General features: G+C 43.9%; 1 protein-coding gene across 5 annotated transcripts in view; it reads right to left on the bottom strand.

Moving 5' to 3' along the window:
- The window catches only part of KIAA0586 (KIAA0586 ortholog), a 397,462-nt gene that overhangs the window by 304,610 nt on the left and 73,744 nt on the right, over positions 1-19,108 (bottom strand). For all 5 annotated transcript variants that reach the window (XM_033951201.1, XM_033951204.1, XM_033951205.1 and 2 more), the window contains 2 exons: positions 9,747-9,837; positions 1,498-1,648 (listed from right to left, as the gene is read on the bottom strand). In XM_033951201.1, coding sequence (XP_033807092.1) covers positions 1,498-1,648; positions 9,747-9,837 — 242 coding nt within the window. The remainder of the gene's footprint in view (positions 1-1,497; positions 1,649-9,746; positions 9,838-19,108) is intronic.

The following is a 19,108-nucleotide window of genomic DNA, read 5'->3' as shown; positions in this document are numbered from 1 at the left end:
GAAGCCTCGAAGCAATGGGTCCCATTGGAGTAGCTATTGGAATGGACTGTGACTCCTGAAGGGCTGACTTCGGTATCTTACCTGAAAGAGACACTGAGGACAGCGGCCCTTCGGGGGGGACGATTTTGCAGATTTCCCTGAAGATGAGGACTTCCCCATCGAGACCGAGGTCAAGGCTTTAGCGAGACCAAGGTCAAGGCTTTAAGTTCCACTGAAGACTTCGGCACAGATAAGGTCGAGGCCGGAGTCAAGAATTTTGGAGTAAGATCCATGGCCCCGAAGATCTTTTCAATTTGAACGCGACGGCGTTTAATGGCTCGATTTTGAAGTGTAGCACAGCGGGTGCATGACTCCGGATGATGATCAGGTCCTAGACACTGAACACACCACTTATGTGGGACAGTGATAGAGATCGCGCATTGAGACCGGATACACTTCTTGAAACCTGTGACCGGCCGAGACATGGAATGAAAAACGATTTGGCTGTGGGCAGCCAAATCGAAGCCCACAGGCTGAGGCCGCAGAACAGGCCCCGCCGTGACATGACCAAAAATAAAGTTCTTTTTTTTTTTAACACGCGCACAATGACTGTGAAGAAAAAATAAGAAACAAACACGAGCCGCGGCGATGAGAAGGCATGGTTTTAACTAAATTCCTTGCAGAGCATCGAAACGAGCGCTTAGCCCCGCGGAAAACTTAGAACTAAGAAGACGCTGAGAGGACGCACACTCTACGTCGGGCGGGAAGGCACTCACGCATGCGCGGTGCGGCAGTCGCAAACTTTCTAAAAGTTCTTCAAGCAAGTCTGCTTGTGAAGCTGTCTGCATCGGGGCTCCCGTGGTTGACGTCACCCATATTTTGAGATTATGCTGCCTGCTTGTCCTGGGATAAATAAAGATATACTTGCTATTCCCAATGGTAATCTTTGTAGAGCAAAAGAGTGGTCGGGATAGGGAGAGAGGTAGTGTTAAAAAAAAAAATCAGGGACCTCTGGGTGTTCCCCTATGGCTCATTCAATCTCCAGGGAAGAGTTCCCCACACTCAACTGAGATCCAGATAACTGGTCCAGGAAACAATCTCACAGACTGTTCAACCTCCTGAACCCTTCTTTGGGGAAAGGGGAATTAAAGGAAAGAGACTTAGAAAAATTATTTTGGGAAATATTTGGATGGGTCTTTCTCATCTTCTTTCTGCTGAAAGTCGGCTGGCTCAGCTTAACTAGTGATAACTGGTGGAGGAGCACAGGCATACTCATGGAATTATTTTTGACATCTTATATAATTTCTAACATCTGTTAAGTTGGAAAGAATAAGATTCAAATCAGTATTTATCTGAAGTTGAGCTGAAGAATTTAAAATGATAAATGGAAAAAATATGCCACACAGAACATTTTTCAGAACACTGTAGTGTTTGTAAATTAAACATAAGAAGATAGCTTTGTAACTCAGTCCACATGAAAAGTCACTGCCAAACACAATTAGGCCCGATCTCACTCACCTGCAGCATGCTGTGCACCTCTTTCTTCAGCTGGCCCAGGTCATGAAACACGTCATGAGCTTTCTGCACAGATGAAATGGAGGAACTTCCCATGGGCTTCATCCCATGGAGAGGTTCTTCAAAAGTTGCAGCTGGCTCAGAACTGTGCAAACTGAAACCAACAAATAAGTTACTGAAAACAGAAATGGGTATGCATGAACATCAGAAGCCATAAAAAAAATACTGTATAGAGCAAGTGAAGTCTCCCAAAAGAAGAATGACAAACTACCGTGCTATTCATTGTAGAGATAAGCAATCCTTTCAAATTTATTCTATAGATGTCTTTGATTAGTCTGTCTACAGTGCCTATAACAGCACTTTTCAAGACTTTAATCCAATATGAACTCATTTTAATACAACTCCAGATGATGTCCTAAATCAGGGGTGCCCAATATGTTGATCGCGATTGACCGATAGATCGGGAAGGCAATGCGAGTCAATCACGGAGCCCATCCAGGGCTCCATGATAGACTCATGTTGCTGTCCCGATCTACCGGGCCGATCAGCCTTCCTCTCCCCGACATCCCCCACTGCCGCCCCAAGCTCTCCCTGCAGAAGCTTCGGACCGACCAGCATTCCTCTCCCCGACGTCAATTCTGACATTGGAGAGGAAGTTCTGGGCCAGCCAATAGTTGCCTGGCTGGCCCAGAACTTCTCTCCAATGTCAGAATTGACGTCGGGGAGAGGAATGCTGGTCAGCGTGACGCTTCTGCAGGGAGAGCTTGGGGCGGCGGCGGCCTGTTCCCCGATAGTGGCAGCAAACCTAGTGGCTTGGGAGCCTGTTCCCTGATGAAGGCGGCAAACCTAGTGGCTTGGGGGAGGGCAGGGAGAAAGAAAGGGGGCAGGCAGGGAGACAGAAAGAAGGGGGGCAGGGAGACAGAAAGAAAGGGGGCATGGAGGGAGAGAGAGAAAGAAAGGGAGGCAGGGACACAGAAAGAAAGAAGGGGCAGGGAGAAAGAAAGAAGGGGCAGGGAGAAAGAAAGAAGGGGCAGGGAGAAAGAAAGAAGGGGCAGGGAGAAAAAAAGAAAAAGTTGGGGGAGACAATGAGGTCTGGAGGAGAGGAAGCATACAAGAGGCTGAAAGAAGGGAAGAAATACTGGATGCACAGTCAGAAGAAGAAAGTGCAACCAGAGACTCATGAAATCACCAGACAATAAAGGTAGGAAAAATGATTTTATTTTCAATTTAGTTATCAAAATGTGTCCGTTTTGAGAATTTATATCTGCTGTCTATATTTTGCACTATGGCTCCCTTTTACTAAACCGCAACTGCTATCGCGGTTTAGTAAAAAGGGAGGGAGCATGTTTGTCTATTTTTGTATGGTTGTTACTGAGGTGATATTGCATAGAGTCATCTGCTTCGACCTCTTTAAAAAAAAAACCCAGAATATGAATAATAATTAACATTTTCTCTGCCTTTCAGAATGCTTTGTGGTTTTTTTTATTTTATTGTTGGTAGATCATTTTGACTTGGTCATTTTAAAAGTAGCTCACAAACCCAAAAAGTGTGGGCTCCCCTGTCCTAAATGACATATCAGGTCTCTACTTCTCTTTCCTCAAATGACCGCTAGGTTCCTTCCCCTCCCGCTCTCTCTGTTACGAATATTGACTCTTGCCTAGAGAATAACATGGGGACAAAGTTTGTCCCTGACCCCATCCCCGCTCCCACGGGCTTATTTGCACAAGCCTTGAACACTTATGATTTTATATACAAATCTTTTTATTAATGTATAAAAACAGGCAATATTCTGTAGAACTGTTTATAAGTCACAAATAGAGCTTTCCATTTCTATCTGGTTTTGGTACAACCTTCTCAAAGGTGTCTAATAAGAGTACAAGATTTGAATGAGGTGCCATTTCCATTCTGTTGTTTAGACGGGGCTGAAAATTTCACAGCTGTCATGTAGACACACTGCGATTAGTAGTCATGGATCGTTGCAAAAATGAACGCATTATTAATAATAATTTTATTCTTTTATACTGCCATTCCAGAAGTTCTAAGCGGTTTACACTAAGAGAAACTGGACAGTCAGCGAAATACATTCATGCCATGAAAATAAAATCATACAATAAAAAGTTTAAAATATGGTTACAATCTTAAGAATACCAAGTTAAGTAATAAATTTGTCAAACAGAGAAGACATGACTAATTTTTGAAAAGAACAGTAAGATGTGGCTTGATGAATACATTCACCAAGCCAAAATTGCAGTGGACCTGCTTGAAACGCTAAGGTCCTATCAAAGAAAGTCTTATAATGAACACCATTTGGCTTAGGAAAGGCAAATAAATGGAAACTTCTTCTATGCCTTAATGGTCTATATAAATCAAAGTGAGAGGCAAGACAAACTGGAGACAATCCCGATATCAACTTAAAACAGATATAAGAAAATTTGAATAGTACTCTTGCTTCTAACGCTAGCCAATGCAATAAACGATAATATGAGCTGACGTGGTCATTCTTCTTCAGACCAAAAATCAGTCAGACTGCGGTGTTCGGAATTATTCTGAATGCTAGGAATGATAAAGAAGGGGATCACGAACAGATCAGAGAAGGTTATCATGCCGCTGTACCGGGCCATGGTGCATTCTCACCTGGAGTACTGCATACAGCACTGGTCACCGTACACGAAGAAGGACATGGTACTACTCGAAAGGGTCTAGAAAAGAGCGACTAAGATGGTTAAGGAGTTGGAGGTGCTGCCGTACAGCGAAAGATTACAGAAACTGGGCCTCTTCTCCCTCGAACAGAGGAGATTGAGAGGGGACATGAACGAAACATTCAAGGTACTGAAGGGAATAGACTTAGTGGATTATTATGAAAAACTTATTACAAATGTGGAGATAGTTTTGCTGATATCGAAATCCCCTTCAGACAGACAATCCTGGAGAGACAACATCAAGTTCTATAACACAGTACTAAAAAAAGCAAGGAAGAATTTCTATGGAGATAAAATCACCAGATCAAAAAACCAAAATAGTACACTGTTCAACATCTGGTGCAACCTAACCTCAAAAAACGACTCCACCTTTCCCCTTTCCTCCCCATTCGCAAACGACCTAGCTAAATTTTTCAACGAAAAGATTACTACCTTACGGAGTTCTTTCCCCCCAGCAGTCTCTTACAATTCTCTGCCTCCCAACGACTCCAACCCTATCCCTGCTGATAGATCCTGGACTGCCTTTGAACTCGTATATGAATCCCAGATCTCTAAACTCTGTCTCAAACTGAAATCCTGCAATTGCATCCTGGATCCTTTCCCTTCCTACCTTTACGAAAACACTCCCGCGTAGGCCATCTCCTCCCTTACCAGGCTTATAAATTCTGCTTTACTATCAGGCCTGTTCTCCACAGAAATGGGACACATTGCCTTATCCCGTCCTCTGAAAAAAGTCGATCTCGACCCTTCCTTACCATCTAACTACCGCCCCATAGCAAATATCCCTCTCTTAACTAAACTGCTAGAGGCCATAGTCGCCACCCAGCTCTCTTCTTACCTAGAGAGATTCTCCATCCTCCATCCCTACAATATGGCTTCAGATCCAGCTTCAGCACCGAATCCCTCCTAGTTTCCTTAATTTCTTTTTTTTTTTTTAATTTTTTATTTATTCAGCTTTATTTTACATCAAAAGAAATTCTTTGATAAAGAAACATAATAGTACCTAATAGGAAATAAAATATTAAGTATTACTTATATATTACCATGATAACAGTCCACAACTATGGGAGAGAGAATCAAGCAGAAATCAGGGATAGCTGATTATAACATAAGCAAAATTATACATATAATAAATACAGAGCATAACGATTGTATACTAACTATACGTGGTTGGTGACTTCAGTGGGCATCTGAGGGGATACAGAAGCCGCTTTACCCTCCAAGAAAAATTGTAATTGATCGGGTTCATAAAAAACATATCTATTTACTTGATAAATAATACAACATTTACATGGAAAGCGCAGCTGAAAGTTTCCTTAATTTCTAAGGTGCAACAACTACATTCTCGAAACAAATTTGCTGTCCTATTACAATTCGATCTCTCTGCAGCTTTCGATGTTGTCCACCACGACATACTACTTTATCAACTTTCTGAGATAGGAATTGACTCCACCGTCCTAAAGTGGTTCTCAAACTTCCTACGCTCTATTTGTGACTTATAAACAATTGTACAGAATATTGCCTGTTTTTATACATTAATAAAAAGATTTGTATATAAAATCATAAGTGTTCAAGGCTTGTGCAAATGACACACAAATGGCACCATGTCCGTTCCTTGGACACCATCTTGCAGTGTCCCTCAGGGATCACATCTATCCCCTATTCTCTTTAGCATCTATATGTCCTCCCTGAAACTCCTCCAATTATCCCCCTTTGAAACAATCTACACATACATCTGATGACATCCTTGTCCTCCTTGAGACAGACCAGAACCTCACCAAACTCCACAAGAACATTACAGCTTGCATAATGAGACTCCATTCCTGGTCCTTCTCGGTACAGATGAAATTGAATGAATCAAAAACAAAATTACTCTGGTTCGGCCCAAAATTAGAACACCTGCCCACCCTCTTCGCACTACCCTCAGGCACTGCACTGCAGCTTGAGTTCTCAAGCAAGGTCCTTGGCATCATTATCGATTCTTCTCTCTCCCTCTATGACCACCTCAATTCCTTGGCTAAATCATGCTTTTTTAACCTCCACATGCTGAGGAAAGTAAGATCCTATTTTTGCCAACAACATTTCGCCGTCCTTGTCCAATCCATCATCCTCTCCAAACTAGATTACTGCAATGTCATCTACTTAAGCCTATCAAAAAAAGTCTTCAAAGACTCCAGCTAATCCAGAATACTGCAGCCAAGTTGATCTTTACAAAACGCAAGTCTGACCATGTCTCCCCACTCCTAGCCAAACTTCACTGGCTTCCAGTGATTTCCAGAATCCATTTCAAATGCTCCTGCCTGGCTTTTAAGATCATTCACGGCATCCTTCCTCCCTTAATCCCACTATCTTATAACTCCTCGAGTCCTGACTCTACCAGACCTGTCCAAAGGTATAAACTATCCTTCCCCTCTCTACATGGTATTCGCTATGCAGGCAAACTGGGAAAATCCCTTCTCTTCAGAATCACAGGTCTTTGGAACGACCTTACTACCCCACTGCGGAACCTGGGCTCCCTCCAATTATTCCGCAAGCAACTGAAAACCTGGTTTTTCACTAAAATGTAATTCTATCCCCCCTTACTCTTCTCTTCTATATATAAGTTCATGTAAACCTTTTTTTTCCTTCTCTTCTTATATTTTAAGTTCTTGTAAACTGTGCCGAGCTCCACATACGTGGAGATGATGCGGTATATAAACTTAAGGTTCAGTTTAGTTTAGTTAGATATACCGGTAGTTCACAAATTGCGAGCAATTTTCAGTCAACAAAATGCACCAAATCATTCTATAGTTAAAAGATTGATCAACAAATTCAAGCAGAATCTGGTTCAGTTGTGGATGTGAAAACAGCAGGGTGCCCTTGCACCAGCCGGTCTATTGAAACATTGTAGCAGAGAGTGAAAGTGCTGCCGAAAGTCCAAGAACCTTGATTTGACAAACGTTCACAGCAATTTGATATTTTAAGAAGTACCATGAAGAGAATTCTCCTGAAATATCTGCATCTGCATGCTTACAAGGTTCAACTGAAGCAAAAACTGCAGTCAACAGACCACCCATAGTGCCATGCATTTGTCAATTGGGTGTTGGAAAACCAAGAATTGGACGGCAATTTTTTTGGAGAAAATGATCTTTAGCGCTGAGGTGTACTTTTACCTTAATGGGTACGTGAACAAACAAAACTGCTGGATTTGGGCTGAAGAAAATCCTCTAGTGATTCTTGAAAATCCTTCACATGCACTACCACAAGTCATTGTTTGGTAGTGATTTTGGGCTGACAGAGTGATTGAGCCATACTTCTTCAAAAATGCAGCCGACAATGAAATGACAGTAACTGAGTTTTTTGTGGCTTCAATTGGATAGTATGGAACTGGAAGACGTGGTTCCAGTAGGAAGGCACAACATGTCACACAGAGCGTGAAACAATTGAGCTATTGTAAGAGAAATCTCTTGGTCATATCATCTTATGCAAAATTGGCCACCGAGATCATGCACTCTGACCCCTTTGTGACTTTCTTTGGGGTTTTGCGAAGTCTCACATCTACGTCAAAAAACCAACAATTCCTCAACTGACGGAGGAGATTTGACACATCATTGTGGGAACTGAGCCACAATTATGTGAAAACATAATTGAAAATTTCATCAAAAGAGCAAGTGTATGCCAGCAGAGTCGTGCGGGACATTTGTCAGATACTGTGTTTCATACTTAATCACAATGGGTGTACTTTATATTAAAACAAAAATATCAGCACTTTTCAAATAAATTATGCCTTTTATTAAAAAATTAAATCTGGCATTCTTATTAGGATACCCATTACATCATCTGGAAAGATAATTGGATTGTCTTTCAGACATGGGTATATAAGAGAACCTACACTGTGTACTGGATGAACAGGAAAACAAGTGTCTACTAAAGGGTCCTTTTATCATGCCGCACTAGCGGGGTTAGCGCGTCGGACATTTCATCACACGCTAACCCCGGCGGCCGGCTAAAAAACTGATGCCTGCTTTCAATACATATTCATTGGGGAAATCCTGAAAACACGACTGGATTGTGGCCATCAAGGAGGGACTTTGAGATCCCTGGTTTAGAGGCACTTCTACAAAAAGGTAATCCAGACCTCAGCTGCTCCTTGTCCTGAAGAGGTGCTAAGTGAGGATCTGCTAAAGGGAAGAAAATGCCATTGGAATATCCTACCTGCTGGCATTCAGACTTGGGAAAAGGTAAACTTGAGTTTCAGTAGGTTAAATCATTGTATTTCTTTTTAACTTTTTTTTAGTTCAGTGCTCTGCTTTTACAACAAAGTCAGTTTAAACAATAGTGTACCTGTAGAAGGCTCTGTTATGGTTTTACATATAAAAAAGTTTTTTTTAGACTAGCTTAGTATTTTAGGTTGCAGTTAAGGAAAGTCTCTGTTTAGTGTTTAATTCCCTCCCAACCTCTCCAGCTCTCACCCACCCCAAGGGTCTCCAGCCAGTCAGAAAGAGGACACTGCTTTAGTAGGATTTTTTTCTGCTTTCTCTTTTTTTCTTTAATCAGTTGAGAGCATTTCTGCAACCACAGTATGGCTAGGAAAAAGGGGGGGGAGGTGAAACACAGCCAGCACCGTGAGTGCCCCGAAGGAATGCTATAGGTGCCTCAAAAGTTTGTGCTCCAGCCCCTGACCAAGTTAAAAGGGCAAGCAAACACTAGGGGAACAGACCCTGAGCTCCACTAATCTTCAGCATGCTGGCTGAAACAGGTCCTCGAAAAATATACCTTATCAGCTGCAGATTTAAAATCTGCTCTTCTCCATGCAGCAGAGTAGACCCTTATCAAAAGGGATCTCCTATTTCACAAAAAAAGACCATGACTAGACAAAAAAATGCAAAATCATTGCAAAAGAAAAAAGAAAAACCAATCAGATCAAAAGACACCTTTCATGCTCACATGTAGAAAGAGAAATTGAAGGGGGCAGCAGACTCCTGGGAGGAGATTTCAAAAGCTGTGGTTATAAAATGAATAAAGAAATTAAAAAAAAAAAAAAAAAGCTGTGATTGACATCTTTCTGCTTGCGAAAATGGACAGAGTACCCTAAGGTTCAGCATACCATTCCTATTGCACTGGAATATGCATTTAAGTTAAAAAATTAGGGCAACTATTCATCAAAAACTTATAGTAATATATTAAAAGAATGGCATATGACATATTCTCCTTTTAGTTCTAAAGGGGAAGGGTATTATTTAAGGTTCATTGCTGCTTCTTTTGAACACTATTAAACCCATTCACTATTAGCCAAATCTCACGCTATAAACTTAAAAATATGATAATATGAAACTACAGTTTACACTTAAGTAAAAGTGAAGGTAATTTAATGATAGGAAAATTATCTGAAAAATCTTTTATGCGATAGTACAAGTAGAGTTCATGAGAGTTTAGGAATCCATCAGTGACCCAGAAACCTAGAGAAAAACAAGAAACCTTCCACTCTGGAATGCCATAATATGTACTTATTCGTCTGAATCTAAACTCCTGGCAGTAATAGCAAATAAAACTCATATGTAATGGTCTACTTACCAATTCTTTTTGCATGCTGGTGCTTTCTCTGCTCTGTGACTCATAGGTGTTTCTTGACTTCTCAGAATCTGTTCCAAAAATATTCCCTTTCCTAAAAATGATAGAAAGGCAAGTTTTATTTTGTTAAAAAATAAATGTCTGTAACTGTCTAAACTACGTATTTGACATCTTTTTAAGTAAAACTCTAATTTAGGGGACCTTTTACTAAAGCATAGGATGCATTAGTGCTATCCAATTTCCAATTTGAATCGATTCACCGATTCACTTTGGGTGAATCGATTCGAATCAATTTGTATTTTTTAAAAATTGGCATCACCGATTCGGGACCCAACCTTCCTCCCCATGCCGCTAACCTAAAGCTGCCACTCCGGCTCTTAGACAGTTTCTGTCTCTGAGGCAGGAGACTGTGTTTCAGCACTATAAGTAGTAGTAGTAGTAGTAGTAGTAGTAGTAGTAGTAGAAGAAGAAGAGACGCGGCGAAATCTGCACCAACCATCCGTCCCGCTCACCAGAAGCAGACGCCTGCCAATGGGAAGTCGGGGAAGGCTCAGATTCGCTTGCGGATGAGCTTCAGCTTCTGCTCCGAACTCCTTCCGTACATATCTGCGTGCAAGGAAACACCTGCACTGCCGTGAAGGAAGCTAGAGCCCAGGGCTGCAAGCGCATAGACAAGATCAAAGGGAAGGGGCGGTGCGCAGACAAATATAGGCTCTAACGCAGGCGCGACATCAAAATTAATAGGCTGAAGAGCAGAGAGGAGGGATGTCTAAAACCGAGCCGCCAAATCACTCAAGTGCAGCAAGCAGAGGCTTTCTGACCTCTTTATGTCCCAAAGCAGTGTATGATTTGGTCCTTTGACATCAGTGCAGCCAATCCTATAAAGCATCAGAAAGACAGGACTGATTTACAATCTCCACCCTGCAGCTGGGTAACTTGGAAGCTCTGATACTTTCTTATTATATACCATAAGAACATAGGAGTTGCCATACTGGGACAGACCGTAGGTCCCTCAAGCCCAGTATCATGTTGCCAATAATGGCCAACAAGTACCTGGCAACATAGGCACCAGCTCTGTGGATGCATGAGCACCCCCAATAATTTGGGGACCTCACGTGACCAAGGCTAATGTGCGGTCCATCCAGGGATCTCTTCCCCTTCTGTCCCTCTCCCTCCCTTCCCAGACTTGATTGGAGAGGCCCCAGAGGGGCAGCCATTCTCATAAGCTGCCGGCGCTGCCCTGAAGGTTTACCTCTGCAGTGATCTACCCAGGCAGAAATAGGAAATTGAGTCAGGGAAAGGGCGGATTGCAGCACAGGGAAAGCTTCAGGGCAGCGCTGGCAGCTTGTGAGAATGATTACCACGCTGGGGCCCCTCTGAACAAGAAGAGTGAAAGGAGACCGGGAAGGTGAGGGGAACAGAGGGAGAGGGACAGGAGGGGAAGAGATGCCCGGACCGTGGGACCCCCTGGAGATGTTTTAAGTTAGGCCGAGGGGGGGATAGAGATACTGGATAGGAGGGTAGTTGGGAAGAGCTGGTTGACCCTGGGGTGGTGGGGAAGGAGGGAGAGATGCTAGATGAAAGGGTAGTTGAGAAAAGGAGAGATGGTGGATCTGGGGATGGTGGGGTCCATCGCTGTAGCTGCATGGATGGAGATGAAAAAAAGGGAAGATGCCAGACCTCTGGGGGAGGGAAGGGAAACGGAAGGGGAGGACAGAGATGGAAGATGGATGGTAAGCACGAAGAAAGAAGAAAGTGAGCAAGTTATCAGAAGACAACCAGAGCCTGGGACCAACATGATTTGAATAATGACCAGAGAGCAAAAGGTAAAAAAAATCATTTTATTTTCTGTTTTATGATTACATGTCAGATTTAAATGTGTATCCTGCCAGAGTTGGTGTTAGACTGTGAACGTGAGCTAGGATTTAACAGAGAGAGGAAAAGTCTTTTGTGTTTGTTTATTTTGTTTACACCACAGCACCAGTGGAAAGGTCAAAGGGGGTGAAAAGTCTATAAAAGGGGTGAAGAGGCTATAAAATAAACCCACCAGGATGTATGAAAAAAACACCCAATTGGGCAGGAAAATCTAATCGAAAATTTGATTCAATAGGCTGAATCGAATCTAAAATTTTTTTTCTTGAATTGGGCAACACTAGGATGCACTAAGTACAATGTGGCTCACAGATACAAAATAGGATGCGTAGCATTTAATGCATGCTAATGGACATTCGCCTGTGCTAAGCCTTAGTAAAAGGGCCCCTTAATTTTGCAATAATAGAGAACAAAGTAAAACAATAGTAGAAAATAATTAGCAGAATAACAAAATAGAAGCTTTTCAATGTTGAAATGAAACAGCTGAAATGAGGTCAGACTTAGATGATTAAGGCCTTAAAAATCTGTCAAGTATCTGTGAGTAACAACTATGCAAAGTAGGGTAAATATAGTCAATTACTAATATTCAATTCATTAAAATACTATACCATAACACAAAATTAATTAAATATTTAATTTATTGATTTCTTTAATTCAATTCATATCCTAAAAACTAACACAATTTATTTCATCTACATTTAAAATCTACAATAACATGTAATACAAAGTGCAAAGTGCTACTAATAAAATCATAGGCTGGGAAAAGCTACAGGTACTATCTAAAGCTTTAAAGTAGAGTCCATCAATCAATCTTCAAGGTTCTTAATGATGTTAAGTTTTGAAGCCATTCAGGCCTAATGAAGCTCACTTAACTTGATGATGAGTCAATTAAAGTCCCAATATCTCCTTGAGTAGTAATCTGTAGGCTTGACCAGGCCAGTTGTTCCTTATATTAATGATCCAATTAGAAATGCTTAATCAGTTCTGAGGTTCTCTCTTCTTAATCCTTAAAGTTTTCCAGTTTTAATTACTTATATTGTTTAATCAGCATAAGCTTTGTCCCTGGACAAGCAGGTGGTATATTCTCACATGTGGGACTCTCTAGCTTACTAGAATGGGATGGAGGCAGTATTGACCATTAAGAAAATAAATTTTGTAATACTCCTTGGCCGAAATGACCATCCCGACTGGAATAAGATTCCAGACAGTAGTGAGATGTGAATGTATGAACTGAGGACCAAGTATCAGCTTTACAGAATTCATCAATAGCTGTTGAGCGGAGGAAAGCAACTGAAGCTGCCATAGCTTGGACTTTGTGGGCTGTGATGGAACTCCCCAGTTGCAGTCCAGCCTAAGCATAGCAGAAAGCGATGCAAGCCGCTAACCATGTAGATATAGTTCTCTTGGATAAAGGACGTCCCAACTTGTTAGGATCAAAGGAGACGGGGGTCACATGATGATGCGCTGCTGAGCGGGTAGCTCTCTGCCTGAGCTCCGACCTTCCCCTGCATATTTGGGCTGTTATCTCCCACATGCAGTGCTCAACTTAACTCCAATCAATGTGCATCGGATACCAGAACTCAAGGGGTACTAGAGGGTGTGCTGATCAGCGGTGGAACAAATCTGAGTGGTGTTATGCCCACCAAGGCCCCGCGGCTGCCAAAATACAAACAGACCACAATATCTCCCAAAATGGCGTTGGAGAATACCCCGCTGCACACTACCATAGCCCTCCAAGAGGGCACATTAAGGGAGCTGACGCGGCACCTATCGAAGCTGATTGAAGACAAACTTAATAAGTTTCAGGTGTCGGTGGTTGAGATAAAAGACTGTGTAGAGCGTCATGGGACCCAGATTTCTCATCTGGAGCAGAGGGTCTCAGCTCAGGAGGATCACCATACCTAGGATGCCGGCCGCCTGACCGCCTTGGAAGCTCAGTGCTCTGACCTCCGGGCACGTCTGGAAGACCAAGAGAACCGCGGCCGCCAGAACAACCTGAGGGTCCTTGGGTTGCCGGAGAGCGTCAAGGAGGCAGACCTCTGGTGGTTTGTGGAACAATGGTTGTCTCTGCACGTGTGTCCTGAATCAGCAGGTGAGCGGGCAGTTGTGGAGCGTGTTCACCGTACTGGAAGCCTGCGCCAGGGAGACACCCTACCTCGTCCCGTCATTGCCCGGTTCCTGAACGCAGCCACCAAAGATCGGATTCTGGCACTTTATCATAAGGTAGGCTCATTGGAATATGAGGGCATGAAGATCCTGCTCTTTAATGACTACTCGCCAGCGGTGGCTGCTAGCCGCTGTGCTCTGGCCCCTTACTATTCCGAACTGCGGAACCGTGGCGTCCGCTTCACGGTCCTGTTTCCCGCCAGGGTCTGCATTCAGGCAGCTTCCGGGCCCTGTGTTTGCGACATGCTGGAGGCTCTCAAATCCTACACGGAGAGCCTGCGGGGAACAGAGCCTTCTTGACTCCAGTGCGGTGCCGTTGTTGCGGCCCTGAGTAAGGGGGGAGCTATGATTTGTCTGCCTGGACACCATCTTGGCCTGTATTAGTTTGTCCACCCCACTCTATTCCACCTTGTTTTGCTGGTATCGCTTGGGGATTGAGCGGGCCGCTGGACTTGGCCCTGACGGAGTCTGTCTGTGGAGCCCTGGCACAGATTTCTCTGAAGATGCTTCTGGTTCCATTCTCTACCTTGATGGCCTGGTGTGTGTCTTACTGGGATTTTCCCAGTCCCCCCCTGGTGCGCGTACTGGAGACCTCCCTGACTTTTGAACTCTGCACTACAGGGGTTTGCCAGTTGGACTCTGGTGGTGACTCTTTCAATCTCCTTATGTTCTTTCTGGGGGGGCTCTCACCGTGGCTCTGGGGGATGGGACAGGGGGCCCTGATGTCTTCTCTTTGCCCTTTTCCTTCTTTGCAACCCTAATCGACCAGTGGGATTGTTTGCATTGTTATTTTGATGTTCTGTTGCTCTTTTTTTTTTGTTTGTTTGGATGCTACTTGCGCTCTATTTTGGGGGGGCATTCCTCCTCTTGGGTTTGTGGACTGTCCTTCTTATTGCCTACCATGTGAGTTTCTTTTTTTCTTCTTTAACTGGGAATGGGGGAGGTTGGGAGCAGGCGCTTCTTTTTTTTTTTTTTTTTTTTTTTTACGGTGGTTGGGTTCGGGAGGGTTGCTCTGGGGATTGGGTGGCAGGGTGAATGAGAGTGGGTTGTGTGTTGTTGTGGTGAGTTATGTTTGGGGTGGGGGGATGGAAGGCTGAATAGGTGGGGGGTTGGATATGGGTTGGCTTCCCTCAGCAACTGGGGCTGTTCTTCCCTTTCCCCTGGAGGCTCAACTGGGAAGCCTGCGGGGGAATTTCTGTGCTGTACATCTTTCAGATTGACCTAGCTTGTATTACCCTCAATGTGGATGGTCTCCATTCACCCATTAAATGCAAAAAGGTCCTGTCCTTCCTGAAATGAGAGAGGGCATCTGTGGCATTTTTGCAGGAGGCGCACCTCACCGCCAGTGAACACTGGAAGCTGGTGAGGGATTGGGTGGGTGAAGCTGCGTATTCCTCTTACAATGCCAGACAACGGGGAGTGGCTCTTCTTATTCATAAGGGAGTGGTAGCTGTCCCTCATAAGATCGTCACTGACCCACATGGCCGATATATCATAAGGGCTGGCACCCTCTAGGATCACCCTGTATTTTTGTGCAATATCTATGGGCCTAATGTGTACTCTCATTCTTTTTTCTCAGGGATTCTTGCTCTTCTGCTGGCTCTGCCGAATTACGAACTCATTGTTGCCGGGGACTTCAATGTAACTAGTGATCCGTCCACAGATTGCAAGCCTCCCCGGGTGGTGCAGAGTGATAATAAGAAGATTGGAGTGAATTTCTTGCTAGGAGAACTTGGTCTCGTGGACACCTGGCGTGTTATCCACCCCAGCGAAGTGGACTTCATTTTTTACTCTGGGGTGCACCATTCGCATTCCCAGCTGGATTATATTTTACTTTCGTATAGACCACGTGATGCAGTGAGTCGGCGTGCACGCAGCTTAACCGGCTCCGGAGCTCGTTCCCCTCCGACTTGTAAAAACGGAACGAACGGCGCAAATTAAAACGCGATTTTCGGCGAATTCAGTTGGGGAAACATATGGACAAATATTTGACCACAAATCCCCCAGCTATGTCTTCAAAATCGGCGAAGAAAGACAAAGAAAAAGGTAAACCCACAGAAGACAAGATGGCGGATCCCTCTGGCGGCGTGCTGCGACAATTCACGCCGGAGACGCTGGCAGAGTTGAAAACTTTGATCACCCAAGCGATATCTCCTAGCATGGAACAATTGTCCGCACAACTGACAAAAATAGAAAATATAATGGAGGATCATTCAGTGAGGGTGACAGCGCTGGAGGACCGGGTATCCACAACAGAAGACGAGGCCCGCGTTCTAACAACGGACGTGGCACGCATGAAAGAGCAATTGGATCAGCAACAAGCCAAGCTGGAGGATCTGGAAAATCGGTCCCGAAGGGGGAATTTGAGATTTATGGGGTTCCCTGAGACGATCACTGACTCTTCACTATTAACTGTGCTGGAAACATGGCTAGCCAGTGAATTGCCTATGCCAGCTGCCCTGGGCCCAGCACGCTTTGAACGGGTCCACCGTGTGGGTCCCAGAGCAGGGAATGAGCAGAGACCCAGAGTAGTGATTGGGAAACTTCACAATTATAGACACAAAACGGAGATACTGAAGGAATTTCGCCTTAAAAAAGACAACTTGAACTATGACTCTATTCCCATTCGAATTGGCCAGGACTACTCTGCTGCATTGACTGACAAAAGGAAAGTATTTTATCCTCTCTGTAGGAAACTGGCAGATCTCAAATGTCGCTTCCTATTTCTCTATCCAGCTATACTGAAAATTCAGTTAGAGGGTAAATGGCATGTGTTTGACTCGGATGTGTTGGCCGGGGAATTCATTAACAGAATGGGGACCCCGGGGCCATCAACAACAACCTGATCTTGGATATAAGGTCCACATACACTAGGGGACTTACCTAGGCAGATTATGGTTTGCGCTGTTTTTCCTGACATGTGTTTTCCTTTACATCTAGCGAAGAGGGGAACGGGTTTCCATGCATCAGAGACGTGCTCCTCCTTCCTGTATCCTTGTGCTGCAGGATGGGTTACTGTTTGGGGGGGGATGTTCGGGAACAGGGGGTATATGGGGGGATGGGGGGGATTTTGGGAAGGGAGGGATGGGGTTTGTATGTTGGGAAGTGTGTATTTTGTGATATATCCTCCAATGTGAACTGGCAAATAAAACTTGGGAATTTATACGGGTTATATACATATATCAGCTCTGATGGTTCCTCAGGCGAAGGCTGGGCGCCTGGGGATCTTCAGGAAACACGGTTGAGACAGGTTTGTTTCTCTGGTTCAGATGAGTGGTAGGACGTTCAGAATATTGTCCTGGAACGTTGGGGGTATAACTTCTCCAGTGAAACGGGCTAAGATCCTAAGCAGACTAAAGCACCATAAAGCAGATCTTGCCTGCCTACAGGAGACACGATTAAATAGGACCGAGCATGCAAAACTACAAAGGGGATGGGTGGGTCAGATTTTCTCTGCCTCTGCCACTACTAAACATGCTGGAGTGGCCCTCTTGGTGCGAAGAGGATTTCAGGGAAGGGTGGAACAATTATATGCAGACTCACAAGGAAGATCGTTACTATGTAAGGTGACCATGTCGGACCAGGTACTAAACATTCTAATTGTTTATGGCCCAAACCAATATGATCACAAATTTTTCCAAGACCTGGTTAAATTGGGGCAACGTGACCCTAAGAACCAATTACTAATCCTGGGTGATTTCAATCAGGTCATGGACCCAGAGCAGGATCGTACGGGTCCAGGCATGAGTCAAAGTTCAAATTCACACAAGGGCCTACCATACTTATGTGACATTCTGGACTTGGTAGATCCTTGGAGATTATTACATCCACGGGAGAGGGACTTTACACACCAATCTCGTGCTCATCAATCCTTTTCCAGAATAGATTACATCTTAGTGTCCTCACTTTTATTCTCTCGGATTGCAACCTCAGAAATTGGTCCGCTTTCCATATCGGACCATTGCCCGATATGGATGGATATACTTAAAGAGACATCCCATGTTTCCGGTGGGTGGCGTTTCCCATCTTACTTAATCGATAATCCAGACTTTATAAAATACCTGACGGAGAAGTGGGAGGACTACCTTCGCTTTAATGCTCAGCATAGGGAGACTCCTCTCCTATTCTGGGAGGCGGCCAAGTCAGTCCTTCGAGGAGATATCATATCTTATGTAGTGGCTTACAGAAAACGAGTGGCAAGGGGCATTATCTGCCTTGAGCGGCAATACAAGACCCTTAAAAAACAACATTTAGCACATCCTACACCACGTTCTAATGAACAATTGATTTCAGCCCAGGTTGCCCTAAATGCCCTTCTTCATGAGCGAACTAAAAAATACTTATATTATACACAACACAAATACTATAGATATGGGAACAAACCGGGCAGGTTACTCGCTTCCCTCACCAAATCAAGGAGGTCTGATAGATATATTCCCTGTTTGCATTTGCCAGATGGAACGAAGGTGACTGGCACAGGGGAAATATCTGACAGTTTTTTACGATATTATAAACATTTCTACTCCTCGGTGGAGGGTGACCAGGGACCAAAGGCTGGGGACTTTTTGGAGGACGCGGGGATGCCCAGATTGTCCTCTCCCATGCGTACTTCCTTAAATAGACCAATACAGGGGAAGGAAATACAATTAGCGGTGAAACAATTAAAGAACCGAACATCCCCGGGCCCTGATGGATATCCCCCGGAATTTTATAAACTTTTACTCACACAACTTTGTGGACCCCTGGAGGCATACTATCAAGCGGCAGAGGAGGAGGGAGCATTTCCGGAGGGAGCTAATCACGCATACATAACATTAATTCCAAAACCAGGGAAACGAGAAACAGATATAGAATCATATAGGCCAATTTCTCTACTTAATGTAGATATTAAAATATTGGATAAGGTACTAGCCAATCGACTGGCCACATTGCTACCTCAATTGATCGTGTCGGAGCAGGTTGGCTTTGTCAAGCAACGCCACTCGGTCCTCAACGTTCGAAGATTATTGACGGCCATTCACAGAGCTCAAGTAACACATACAGATGGCATATTGGTAAGCTTAGATGCGGCAAAAGCCTTTGATAAGGTCAACTGGAATTACCTATTTTCTGTACTTTCGTACATGGGTTTTACCGGTTGGTTTTATGATATGGTTAGATTATTATATACATCACCAACTGCTAGCATTTTGGTGAATGGTACGAGAACGACATCTTTCCAGATTGCACGAGGGACGAGACAGGGTAGTCCTCTCTCTCCTTTGTTATTTCTGCTCTATCTGGATCCCTTTCTGCGAACACTGCAGAGAGACGATGGGATATTGGGT

The sequence above is a fragment of the Geotrypetes seraphini genome, chromosome 7 (genome assembly GCF_902459505.1).
Source record: "Geotrypetes seraphini chromosome 7, aGeoSer1.1, whole genome shotgun sequence".
Lineage (NCBI taxonomy): Eukaryota > Metazoa > Chordata > Amphibia > Gymnophiona > Dermophiidae > Geotrypetes > Geotrypetes seraphini.
Note: the sequence above shows the minus strand (reverse complement) of the source record. Positions and strands in the feature narration are given on the sequence as shown.